Source organism: Myotis yumanensis, unplaced genomic scaffold, assembly GCF_028538775.1.
Source record: "Myotis yumanensis isolate MYYU_CA2020_CCGP unplaced genomic scaffold, mMyoYum1.0.hap1 SCAF_3, whole genome shotgun sequence".
Lineage (NCBI taxonomy): Eukaryota > Metazoa > Chordata > Mammalia > Chiroptera > Vespertilionidae > Myotis > Myotis yumanensis.
The window spans coordinates 109,284,209-109,298,087 of record NW_027223754.1 but is presented as its reverse complement, the minus strand read 5'-3'; the positions used below and the strand labels follow the sequence as shown (position 1 = coordinate 109,298,087).

At 41.3% G+C, this 13,879-nt stretch overlaps 1 protein-coding gene across 3 annotated transcripts in view; it reads right to left on the bottom strand.

Annotated features, from left to right (window-relative positions):
• XPO4 (exportin 4) overlaps positions 1-13,879 on the bottom strand; it is a 143,856-nt gene that overhangs the window by 5,789 nt on the left and 124,188 nt on the right. For 2 of the 3 annotated variants that reach the window (XM_070409326.1, XM_070409327.1), the window contains exons 17-22: positions 12,699-12,992; positions 11,240-11,420; positions 5,429-5,547; positions 4,030-4,160; positions 3,384-3,501; positions 2,882-2,974 (exon numbers count right to left, since the gene is read on the bottom strand). In XM_070409326.1, coding sequence (XP_070265427.1) covers positions 2,882-2,974; positions 3,384-3,501; positions 4,030-4,160; positions 5,429-5,547; positions 11,240-11,420; positions 12,699-12,992 — 936 coding nt within the window. Of the gene's footprint in view, positions 1-2,881; positions 2,997-3,383; positions 3,502-4,029; positions 4,161-5,428; positions 5,548-11,239; positions 11,421-12,698; positions 12,993-13,879 lie in introns of those variants that run through there. The other variant, XM_070409328.1, reaches the window with a different exon arrangement.

Sequence of the window (13,879 nt, the reverse complement as noted above, 5' to 3'; positions counted from 1 at the left end):
GTGGCAGAGTGGGAGAAGGGTATTTCGGTCCTTTCTCAAAGTGGAAGTAGAAAATCTGAATGACTGTGCACATGCAGCTCAAACCAGCGTTGTGGCTCAGCGGCTCCGGAAAAAAGGACAGGAGGAGCTTAACAAATACAGGGATATGATGTGTGTATCTTTTATATTGTTAGTGCCCTTCATAATATAGCCTTATACCAGCGGTTCGCTACCCCTTTGGGGGTCGAACGACCCTTTCACAGGGGTCGCATAAGACCATCGGAAAACACATATATAATTACATATTGTTTTTGTGGTTAATCACTATGCTTTAATTGTGTTCAATTTGTAACAATGAAAATATATCCTGCATATCAGATATTTACATTATGATCCATAACAGTAGCAAAATTACAGTTATGAAGTAGCAACAAAAATAATTTTATTGTTGGGGGTCACCACAACATGAGGAACTGTATTAAAGGGTCACGGCATTAGGAAGGTTGAGAACCACTGCCTTACACAGAGGTGTGTGGGTGAGGCATTAAAGGAAATGAAAGCAGGGCAGCTTTCTAAAATAAACTCTCTCTTTTTAAAATCCTCACCGAGGATATGTTTTCAGAGAGAGGAAGGGAGAAAAAGAGAGAGAGAAAAACATCAATGTGAGAGAGAAACATCGACTGGTTGCCTCCTTTCTGCGACCCGACCAGGGATCGAACCCAAAACATGGGTATATGCCCTGACCACGAATTAAACCCGAAACCTTTCTGGTGTACAGGATGATGCTCCAACCAACTGAGCCACCCGGCCACTGCAATAAGCTTTCTTGAAGAAAGCTGGTCTGCCACTATTTTTCATTAGCTTCTTGGCATATTATGATGGACCAAAATGGCAAAACCATGTTAGTTACAATTGGAAAAGAAGAGCAGGGGACAGCACCCTACCACACCCAGGCATGGAGCCAGAATGGCTGCCTTCACTGCCCCCTCCAAGGGACAGGCCTGTTCACAGGGGAACAAGAATAAACTCAAACCATGTCCCTGCTAATGTGTACTGGCTGTGTCACTGGGCCAAAACAGTAGGACATCATCCTCACCAATCCCAAGCTCCTGTTCTCTGTTCTACATGTATGAATATGTTTTTGTGTTTTTTTAAAAATATATTTTATTGATTTTTTACAGAGAGGAAGGGAGAGGGATAGAGAGTTAGAAACATCGATCAGCTGCCTCCTGCACACCCCCTACTGGGGATGTGCCCGCAACCAAGGTACATGCCCTTGACTGGAACTGAACACGGGACCCTTCAGTCCGCAGGCCGACGCTCTACCCACTGAGCCAAACCGGTTAGGGCTGTATGAATATGTTTTTAAAAAGGCAACCAGAGCCCTGGCCAGTTTGGCTCAGTGGATAGAGTGTTGGCCTTTGAACTGAAGGTTTGATTCCGGTCAAGGGCACTTACCTCAGTTGCAGGCTTGATACCTGGCCCCGATCGGGGCGCATGCAGGAGGCAACAGATCGATGAGTCTCTCTCACATCAATGTGTCTCTCTCTCACTCCCCTTACCTTCCAATCTCTAAATCAATGGAAAAATATTCTCAGGTGAAGATTAACAACAGCAAAAAAAGGCAACCAGAATATAATGACTTATGTATTTTCCTAGTAAGAACAGGAAATCAAATGTCAAAAAGGCCCCTTACTGGGATGGGCATCATCTCAGGAAGTGAACTTCTGAATACCTGCACAAACAGTACAGAAGCCTGCCTAAAGGCGGCCTTTAAGTACTTTGACAATCGCTTTGAAATCCTATCTTTCTAAAAGAGAAAATAAATGAAGCCCCAAGGGTCAGTCATAGCAGATGCTATGGCCTCTACACTTTTTTTAAAAAAAGATTTTTTATTGATTTTAGAGAGGAAGGGAGAGGGAGAGAGAAGCATCGATGTGAAAGCGAAATATCACCCATGTTCCCTGACCGGGAATTGAACCAGCAACCTTTCAGTGCATGGGACAATGCTCAACCAACTGAGCCACACCAACCAGGGTGGCCTCTACACTTTTTGAAAAAGTCTTAGTGACCTGCTGGTTTGGGTCAGTGGTTGAGCATTGACCTATGAACCAGAAAGTCACAGTTCGATTCCTGGTCAGGGCACATGCCCAGGTTGCGGGCTTGATCCCCAGTGCGGGGTGTGCAGGAGGCAGCTGATCAATGATTCTCTCTCATCACTGATGTTTCTCTTTCTCTCTCTCTCTCTCATCACTTGGTCATGCTGGGACATGTGTGAGGAATGGGGGGGGATACGTTTTGGGAAACTGATTCTTCACATACACTTGATGGGCATGTACAATAGGGACGGGAGATGGGTGAGCCAGCATAACTTTTCCTCTTCTGTTATACTGGCCCCACATCAGTGACTGCTTCAGTCTTTAAAGTCTCAAAGAAGAAGGAAGGGAGGGCAAGGGAGGTGAAGGTAAGGGAAGAACATTTTCCATATTGTAGTATGGAATAAATACTGTTGTTGCCCGGCTCTCTGAAGGCAGTCTCTTCTGGGTACCCCGTCTCATTCATCTTGTTTTTCTTACAAAACTGAGTTCCTCAAGGACAGAAGCACATATCCATTATCCTCTCATATCTGATTCCTGGTTCCTAACAATCGTGTAAAGATAAGCTTTAGGGCAAAGGACGGGTCATAACAGTGCAGAAGGGATAATAAATGCTTATTAACTGACAAACAGCTTTTCCAGTTAAAAAAAAGCCAGAGCTAATGAGGTTAAGAAACAGGACTACACTGCAACAGAACTGCAGCTCTGAGCCAGAGATCCCCTAAGATCTGGAGGGTTAACACCCACCGTGGATCTGAATCATCTCCTTCTAACAGACCAGTGCCCCAAGGAGCTGCGGCCCGTACCTGGTGCAGGCACACCAACGTGTAGAACGCCTCACCGGCTGCTGTCGTCATCTCAGTGTTGTGCTTCTGCAGAACCAGCATATCAAAAACCAGCTGAAAGTGCACAAGGAAACCGCTAAATAAAGACACACAACACAAAAATCACATAGTCCTCCAGCTCCTCCCTGCTCCAAAATAGAAAGAGAGGGCGGTATGTGTTCATTAAATATATCTGAAAATTAAAGAAAATGTTTTTTTTTAAAAGTCCAAGAATAAGATATGGATGTGACTACCTGTGGTATAATAATTAAATTATCCCACTACCCATTATATTTACATCGGTTTTTAAGAATACAAAGTAGAAGTGGAGAGTTACATGTCCAGAAAGTGGATCTCCAGAAAACACAGTGAATAGAAAGTGACTATTAAAGAAAGTAAGCATTTCCTGATTTGGAAGATTTATGTGTACTGACAGTCCTTATCAAAGCAGGTGACCTCACAACCTGCTATCCAAGCACCTTACCTTCAGAAAGTGCCGTGTCGCTAGAAACAGTGGTGAGTCTGTATCTTGAGCTTTTGCACACTGTTCAGCCAATGGTGTCAGGGCCTCCAGGCACAGCTGGCAAACCTCCGAGCTCATTCTGATCATGAAGGTCAAAGAGCAAATGCAAGGAGACAAACTTGATATATTCAAGACCAAAAATTACAGCTATTATCACATGGAGTGCATTTCTAGAAATGAATGCAGGTAAGCTAGAGCTCGAACAATATGCCTTTACAGAGCTAAGTGGAAAAAGACTCCCAAGGTTTTGAGGTGATCCACACGTGTTTGGGGTCTGCAACTGGAGACTTCCAGCATGTTTCTGATTATGAGGCACACATTGATAAAAGCCTTGCTATTTTCTACCATTGGGTAACTAAGATCAGACACCCAGCAACAGTATGTGAAATTATTTGGGAAGCAGGGGCCAAATGTCCCTGGAATCTGTGAAAGGAGAAAAAGAATGTGATAAACTAACAACAACAAAATAAACACAGAATTAGGGCAGTTATAGAGATGGTGGCTTTTTAAAGAAATAAAATTGAAATACAAAATAAAAAGTTTTAAAACTTCAGGTAAGATCTTTTCCCCACGTGATAAGTGGTAACAATGCCTATTTAAAGGATACGAAGTCATTCCCAGTTCTAGAGAGCACATCAGACTTTTAAAAAGGTCTTCAGGAAGCTGTGGTATTTTTTCAGGAAAAATCTCACAAATAAATGTAATTAATTTGTAGTACTGATTACAAAGTGTTGGAAACTGAAAAAGAAAAATTAAATATTTAGATACTTAATGTTATCTAATTTTATTTTCTTTAATACAAAACAGTAACAGTAACAGGCAAGCTTCTAAGTATAATGATTTTTAAAATTATTTTTAGAACAAGAAAAGAAAGGAGAGGGAGGAGGGAAAGAGGGAGAGAGACAAACATTGACTTTTTATTCTACTTATTGATGCATTCACTGGTTGATTCTTCTATGTGCCCTGACCGGGACTGAACCCGAAACCTTGGCATATCGGGACTACTCTCTAACCAACCTGGCTAGTGCATAATGATTTTTTAAAAAACACATACAAGATGCCTGGTCGGTGTGGCTCAGTGGTTGAACATCGACCTATAAACCAGGAGATCACGGTTTGATTGCCGGTCAGGGCACATGCTCGGGTTGCAGGCTCAGTACTCAATGGGGGGCAGCCAATCAATGATTCTCTCTCATCATTGATGTTTCTAACTCTCTCCCTCTTTCTTCCTCTCTGAAATCAGCTAAAACATATTTTTAAAAAGAGAGAGAGAGACAGAATAGGAAGCAATGGTCTGGAAATCTATGGCCTTCTCATTCTGACACTCGTACTCTTCCCTCCCCCCCTCTCACCCCCACTGTCTGTGCACATGTACACAGGCGAACACACCTCCCTCTTCCTCTCCATTCATGTCCTTGTCCTCAGCTTCAGACTCCTATGACATCTCATGAAAAGAGGGGTAAGAAAGGCAGCCTCATTACCATCACACCCAATACTGAGTGGTAAAACCAAGGTACCGCACAGTCCGAAGGTACAAAATTAAAAACTGTATGAGTCTTGGTTTCTTACCATCCTATTTCTACATGGAGGGACTTATAAATTCCTTCCACTGTTTAATCCCTCAACCTGAGAATAATGTTCAACAAGTACCAGAAGAATGTGTACACCTGAACATCTAACATAACTTTAATTGCTTAATGACAAATGATGAGGGAATCAAAACTGCTAACATTAAAATGCAGTTTCTAAAAGCCCCATTTTTTCTGTAGTAACCTATTTTGAATGCAGGACTCTGGGGCAGGAGTGAGGGCCTGTGTTCTGAGCTGTAAACATGAGTGTTAATGACACTAACAGTAACTCAAATGTTTTATTTCCATGTGTACTTATCAGACAAACAGGTATTCATATCCCATAGTTAAATCAGAGGCACATTCTTGTCTAAAATATCTTGAAACTTAGAGCACACACATTTTAATGTTCACATTCACTTTCTTTTCTTCAATTACCTTCAAAAGATCTTGTGACATCAAGGGCAGAATTAGGTTGACTCCATATAAAACAACATCCGCTGCTGACACAGACCTGCTTGCTGCTTGCCCCGGCTCATGTCCCCTAAACACTTCATCTATAAACAGAAACCACGCAGTCTTATAGCCATAACATCAACAAATTTGCAAAGTTGGATATATTCTACCCTTGAGAAAGAAAAACAGATTTGAATCCTAAGCCACAATAAATCTGACTGGATAATAGGACACCTGGTAAGCTTGCCTGCGTCACCTTTCTGTATTTCACTTTTTAGGGTCTCAGAGTACTCTATATAGATGGTATTCTGTGTTTACATCAAATATTACTCTTCAATAATAAAAGAAAACTGCCAGGCCAGCATGGCTCAGTGGTTGAATGTCGACCTATGAACCAGGAGGTCAAAGTTTGATTCCAGATCAGGGCACAGACCCGGTTGCGGACTCAATCCCCAGTATGGGGTGTTCAAGGAGGGAGCCGATCAATGATTCTCTCTCATCACTGATGTTTCTATCGCTCTCTCCTTCTTCCTTCCTCTCTGAAATCAATAAAAAATATATTTAAAATAATAAGAGAAAACTAAAGCTAAATCAATGTTGTGAAAAGTAAATCTACTCTACTGACACACTAGTCGCACTATGAATTAATTAATTTCCACAATAATATCTATTTTATCTCTTACATGTGTGGAATTTTTTTTAGCTGAAAAGGAATGGGGGAAAATATGGAAATTAACATGTTATATAAAAGAGAAAGTCATTTTTTTTAAAAAAAAGAGCTACCAAGATGAAGTGTTTATTATCCTTAATCCATGCCTATAAATTAATAGGAATCATAAGACCTAAACAGATAAGCAAGCAAAGTCCATAAACAAACATCTAACGAAACCACCAATCCAATGAAAAACAGTTCATTCGAATCAAGCAATGCAATTTTTTTAAAAAAAATCCTTCACCCAAGGATATTTTCTCCATTGATCTCCAGAGAGAGTGTGGGAGGGGGGGAGGAGAAGAGGGGAGAAAGAGAGAGAGAGAAACATCAGTATGAGAGACACATCAACTGGTTGCCTCCTGCACACGCCCCAACCAGGACCGGGGATTGAACCTACAACCAAAGTATGTGCCCTTGACAGGGAATTAAACCCTCGACCCTTCGATCCAAAGGCTGATGCTCTAACAACTGAACAACTGGCCAGGACTAAAGTTACTATTTCTGATTCATTAAATTCAAGATGACTTTTTTTGTTGTTGTTAATCCTCACCTGAGGATATTTTTCCATTGATTTTTAGAGAGAGTGCAAGAGAAAGGGAGAAACAGAGAGAAACATCAATGTGAGAGAGATACATTGATTAGTTGCCTCCAGCACGTACCCTAACCAGGGCCAGGGAACCTGCAACCAAGGTATGTGCCCTTTGCCAGAATCAAACCCAGGACCTTTTAGCCCGTAAGCCGATACTCTATCCACTGAGATAAACTGGCAAGGGCTCAAGATGACTTTTAAAGGATAATATGTACATGCTGGTCAGGACATAGTGTGATAGTTACCCTTAAGAGCTATATAGTAAAAACCTTTTGAGCACTGTATATACTAAAAGATATAATCAGAAATTCAGACAGAGATTTGTCCACAGAAATGATTACTATATCTCTATTTATAACAGTAAAATCATAAATATTTCAGAAGTCCAATATCAGTGAAATTGATTAAATTCCCAAATGTGGAAAACCATTCAGCCATCAAAAAGTCATAAAAAAATTTTAATAAAGAGAAAAGGGCCAATAATCCTATCTAATAATAGACAAACATGGTACTTGACCGTACCTTTGCTACACCTCCCATAGGCTAATCAGCACAATATGCAAATTAACCGCCAACAAAGATGGCGGCTAATTTGCATACTGCAGGCAGGGCAGGACAGCACAGCCGCCAGTGCGAGCCGCCATCCCAGGCTGCAGGCCGGCCCCAGAAGCCCCCCAGAAGCCGGTGATCCGGGGGCGATGGGGGTCCCCTGCCCAGGCCTGACACCTCTGGCGGAGGCGTCAGGCCTGGGCAAGGGGCCGATCCAGCGATCGGAGGGTGATGGGGGTCGATGCCTCTGGCTGAGGGTGGAGCCGGTGATCGGAGGGGGGGGGCGGGTGGGGGGTGGGGAGTTAGGGGTCCCCTGCCCAGGCCTGAGGCCTTGGCGAGAGGCCTGACTCCTGGGCCAGAGGCGTCAGGCCTGGGGCGGGGGGGTGGGGGCAAGCCGGGGATTGGTGTGAACTACAGAGGAAACACCTTTTCTGACCGCTCATTGGTTAAGCTCTCTGTATGCCACTGGTAATATTCTTAGTAACTTGGGTAATAAGAATCCAAAAAGGTGATCTAGGGTTTTTCACCACACTCCTGGCGAAAAAAACAAAGGTCCGCTGCTGGAGGGCTAAGAAATGTCTTATCTTGCCCTAGCCAGTTTGGCTCAGTGGATAGATAATGCCTTGGCCTGCCGATGGCAGGGTCTGGGTTCAATGCTGACTAAGGGCATGTACCTAGGTTGCAGGCTCCTCCCTGGCCAGGGCCCAGGTCAGGGCTCATGCAGGAGGCAACCAATCAAAGTGTTCCTCTCACTTTGATGTTTCTCTCTGTCTTTCCCTTTCTCTTCCACATTCTCTAAAAATCAATGGAAACATATCCTCAGGTGAGGACAAAAAAAATAATAATAAAGAAATTATTATTATATGAAAGACACATCTTGAAAATGCCTAAAGAAAGTTGTCATTTTTTCATGGTGAAGGGACTGGAGTCCGTGTTGATGAAAAAACCTTGCTGGCTGCGGTGACTGGCAGTGGCTGCAGCAGCGGGGTGATAGGGCTGGTGCCTTCCCCTGATCAGCCCGGTCACCTCCCACAAAGGGAGGCCAGACTGCAGCTTAGGCCCTATCCCCAAGGGGAGCAGGGAGCGGGCCTAAGCCATCACTAGGACATCCCCTGAGGGCTCCCAGTATGTGAGAGGGGGCAGGCTGGGCTGAGGGACACCCCCCCGCCCCGTGCACGAATTTCATGCACCGGGCCCCTAGTACATTAATAAAAAAGGCAGAATATAATGCCCAGCCAGTGTGGTTCAGTGGTTGAATATCGAGCCATGAACCCAGGAGGTCACAGTTCGATTCCCAGTCAGGGTACATGCCTAGGTTGTGAGCTCCATCCCCAGTGTGGGGCGTGCAGGAGGCAGCCAATCAATGATTCTCTCTCATCATTGATGTTTCTATCTCTCTTTTCCTCTCCCTTCCTCTTTGAAATCAATAAAAAGTATATATATTTTTTAAAAGGCAGACTATAAAATTATACAACTGCAAAGAAAATTGTGCAAAAGAAGCAAATGGGAAATTACCAGTTTACTCTGGATTATGTCAAAGTACGGGTGGTTTTTCTGCCTCTGTACTTTAAAATTTTTCTATTAAGAGCATACTACTTTAGAACAAGGGGGAAAAAGATAAAATGGGGTAAATAAAAAATTCTACTTCAAAACCGCCTAATTCTGAACTTCTCCATAGGGGTCTCAGTTCCATTTGGAAGAATCCCATCTTCCAAAGCAAGGCATACAAACCTGAGGCCTGTCTGGGCTGTGAGGCTGTTCTGGCACTGCCCGCAGGCTTCCCTAACAAAACAGGCTCTCTACGTGGAGGCTGTGACCTGGGGCTTGATGGGCACAGCTCTCCAGCCACGAGCTCTGCTAAGGATTCAAAAATGGAGAACAAAGACACATTGCTAGTTATGCATTTAATAGGCCATCCAGCATGTTAATTCCATTTCATAATTCTTAAAATATTTTGTTTTTATCTCACCTATTAGCTTTATTTAAAAAAATAATGACTTAAAAATATTATCTTCCTTTTTACCATCTATTTAAATAGTTAATGCTGTTTATCATTTTTCTGTTTTAACTGTCTTCATTTTTCTATCATCTGAACTTCAATCCTATTTACCTTTATTTTATTCTTTCCCCCCTTACTTTGTACTTTCAATCCTGAGCATTTTAACCTCAATTTCTTTGCTTAATGTTTAATTATAACTTGAATGTTTTTGCTCTTTTATTTTGAAAACTTCCTCTCTTCTGTTTAACTGTAGTGTTTGCTCTCTCATTTGTTGTAGAACAGCAAGATGAAGTACAACTTGTATCATAAACCTGGGAGACTGCAGGGGCTTTTCCCTCTAATGCAGTGGTTCTCAACTTTGGCTGCACATTAGAATCACCTGGGAATTTTTTTTTAAATCCTGATTTCTGGGCCTCATCCTCCAGAAATTGTTTCTTTGTTACTAGTGTTGTGGCCTCACCCCATAACAAAGAAACAGAATTTCCGGAGGATGAGACCCAGAAGTCAGGATTTTAAAAAGATTCCCAGGTGATTCTAATGTGCAGCCAAGGTTGAGAACCACTGCTCTAAATGCTTTTAACAGCTCTCCCTCCCTTTCAGTATCAGCTCTGATTTTTTAGTCAAATTACTCAGGGTACTGAGCTCTGACAGGGTGCTTACGTCCTGGAAAGTCTACAGAAAAGTTACCAAGAGCCCATCAATCAACAGATACAGTGTGTGGAACTGCAGGTTGGTATAAAACTAACTTTTCAAGGAAAAGGCTCAGTAACTAATTCAGGATTTAAAGGCTCACAACCTAGAAAAGGTTGAGAACTCCTGAATTAAAGACTGACCTAAAGAAATCAGAAAGCATGGGAATAACACTCGTGTGAGAGGTGGGCCTGGCACCTGGCAGAGTGGCCATTTCAGCTTTGGTATAGGAAGGAAGCACTGAGGGGATGTGGGACAGGGCCTTGAAAACGGTTTCACTTGGGGGCTCATGAATACACAGACACCGAAAAGAATTATCCAGTGAAAAAGGAAACAGAGAAAGAACAAGCTCAAGAATAGGGCATAATAAGGAAAGTGGAAAGTTATAGCACCCAGCTCAAAAAGAGAATCTTATAAGGAAGAAGTGTCCACAACAATAAATATCTGCAGAACTTAAAAGGAGATGCTCAACAGGATTTGTTTTTCTCTTAAAAAGCAAGATTTCTTTTGTGTTAAGGGAAGGTGAGCCGTGAGGTAGGAGGGAGGTAAGAGAATACTCTACAAATACATAAGGTTTCAATTACTGGTGAAGTTCTCACCTACAATAACTCCAGGCTACCAGGCACCAAGCTCAGGACCAGAGACTTCTGAGCTCATCCATGAACACTCTACACTCTAAAACACACCCACTGAAAAGTTAAGAAAGTTAGTGGAAGGATGACTGACTTCCCCAGGGTTCTGCTGTCCGTGAGCCACTGTTACTCTCCCAAGGGTGGCCTGTGAGCTCGAGGTCAGCATTTCCCACCCCAACACGGATTCCCAAGCCTCACTCTGGAAGGCTTTCCAGGGCAGCCACCTCAGGACATGGAGGGACCAGTCACTAAAGCATAACTCTGAAGTCTGGTGCCAGGATGTGATCTAGTCCTGCAATTTACTGCTCCAGATCTGTGGGCAAGTGTTTCCTGCACCTGTTTCTCATCTATAAAATGAGTGTAACAGTGGTACCTACTTCACGCCATTTTGATAGGAATAATACCTGGCATTTGGTAAGAACCTAACAGGTGAAAGATTTTACTATTCTTCTTACAAGAGGAAAGCCAAGCAGGGAAGACCGGGGGTTCCGCCCTCACTTTAGTGACCAGAGATGACATTTTCATCTATTCCGAAAACTGAACTTCCTCATAAGATTTTACTTAACGAAAATATCCTTTAACAACAACAAAAAAAACAATAATAACAAAGTTCACACCCTACCTGTATCACTGAAGTCTATGAACTCTTTTGACAGAAGGTTTGTAAGAAGTTCCATAATAAGAAGTAGGTCCTGATATTGTTCCTCCTCCGCTGTGACATCCACTCTCTGCCGCCCCAAATTATTCTTAGAATATACTTGCAACAAAGTGAGGCAGGCTTCATATAAGTTCATCGCTTTGGACTGTAAGAAAGCATGCAGAAATTAGGCTACCAAAAAAAAATATAAATATTAAATTTAAAAATATAATCTAATACATTTACTCTAAATCCCAATGATCTCAAATGCTTGTTTTAAACTACATTAAAAAATTAATAAAAATGAAAAATTACACACTAATTAGTCATGTTTAAAATATTAGCAGTTTTCCAGCAATAAAATATAATATCCATTTTTTTTATTCACTTGACTAGAGATAAGACTTTGGCAACAGAACTACTTTATTGCTGCTATTCAACTTCTTCATTGATTTTAAGATTTAAAACTGTATAACTTGCAAAAACACAGAGTACCAAACAGTGGTCTTAAACATGAGAATGGCACTGTCATGCCCTCTCAATAATTTAACTGTGACTACATTTTTAATATTTTAAATATAACCTCACTTTCAAGTAGGTTCCTTTGATCTAATTAAAAAAAAAAATACAAGTCAGGAGCCCATATTAAATGATTTGGATAAGATTTAAGCTAATCTGCTGCTAACAAGTACAAATATATGTTTAAGGCTGTTTTTAAAGAGCTTTCTAAACAATTTGATGGAACAAAAATACATCTTTGCTTAATAAATATAAAATAATTTAGTATGTCGAAACACTTATCTGATTTACAAAACAGATTATACAAACTGCCATTAAAATTTTTAGGCCTGCCCTGCCAGCGTGGCTCAGTGGTTGAGCATTGACCTATGAACCAGGTCACAGTTCGATTCCTGGTCAGGGCACATTCCCGGGTTGTGGGCTCGATCCCCAGTGGGTGGTGTGCAGGAGGCAGCTGATCACTGATTCTCTTTCATAGTTGACGTTTCTATCTCTCTCTCCCTCTCCCTTCCTCTCCGAAATCAATAAAAAAAAGAAAAAAAAAAGAAAAAGAAAAGAAAAAAAAGAAAACCCTTAAAAAATATTTTTAGGCCTTAGTGTTCTACCATAGAGAAATTGGTCAAAGTTCTCTACCATAATTCATTTGTTTTATCAAATATTCCTCATTTGAATGATTTGATCTAATAGCATATTAGCCCAAAGAAATTACTAATTATTAACATGTGCTTAGGGCAAGAATTTATATTCATTCAACATGCCTTACTCTGAATTCTAATTTCTTTTGAAAACAGTATTTTGAAAAACCTTCTGGAGGCATAAAAACATTTCAGATAATATGCATTAAATTTGAAGGCAAGTACCTATTATTTTGTTATAGCTTTAAAGGAGTTTTAATCCTGAAGGAATAAACTTTGAAAGCACTCACCTCTCCAAGATAACATATCTGTTTATGTGCAACTTCAACAAAAACTTCTATTATGAGATTGACAGTCTCGGGGGTATTTTTGTAAACTTCCATCAATCCAATGCAATTGGTAAGGAAGTCCATTAAGAAATTAAAAAGGATCGCGACGTTGTCAATCTGGGTAGCCTCGGCAATGCCACACAGGGCCTCTAGCGTGGCAGTGATTTCCTGCTTGACCTCCTCTTGCTGGCACATCTGCTGAAAGTTTTCCTGATTTATCACCCTTAAGAATCGCTGCTGCAATGGCTGAAGAACCTATAAAAACAAAGCATGGATTTTCTAAAAGGCTAATTCACATACCTTATTTTTTTCTTCATCTTTATTTCCTCAACTAAGAAAAACAGTCACTTTCCAAAACATTTTTAACTGCTGGAGGTAGAAAAAGCACAGAAAACAAAGAATTCTGAACCACATGTTATATTCCCCATTTTGAGGGTCATCAAAACTTCTGTACCAAGTAGACATTACCTCATGCCTGTTAGAATAGCTGTTATCAAAAAGACAAGAGATAAATACAGAAGGTCCTCGGGTTACGTCGGAGATCCGTTCCTACGGCACGTCGTAACTCAATTTTCGCCGTAAGTTGGAACCCACCTACATATGCACCTACGTCACTCACATGGAGCACATACACAGCAGGAATGAAGTGAAACAGTAAAAAAAGTTTAAAGAAAGATAACACTTCCTGACCTTTACTTGTGGTAAATAAATAAACATAAAGTACATATGTACATACGTCGAAATGATGGAACTTTTTTTTTATAAATAAATGGGAGATGATGATGTAACCACGAAACGACATACGTCGAGTCCGACGTAACCCGAAGATTGTCTGTACTGGTGAGGATGTGGAGAAAAGGGAACCCTCCTGCAATGTTGGTAGGTTTGTAAACTGGTGCAGCCACTATGGAAAATAATATGGAGGTTTCTCAAAAAATTAAAAATAGAACTACCACATGACACAGCAATTCCACTTCTGGGTACATATTCAGAGGAAATGAAAACACTAATTAGAAAAGGTATCTGCACCCACATGTCCATAGCAGCATTATATACAATAGCCAAGACATGGAAACAGTCTAACTTTAAATGTCCATTGATGGATGATGGATAAAGAAAGCTGTGGTGTATATACATCATGG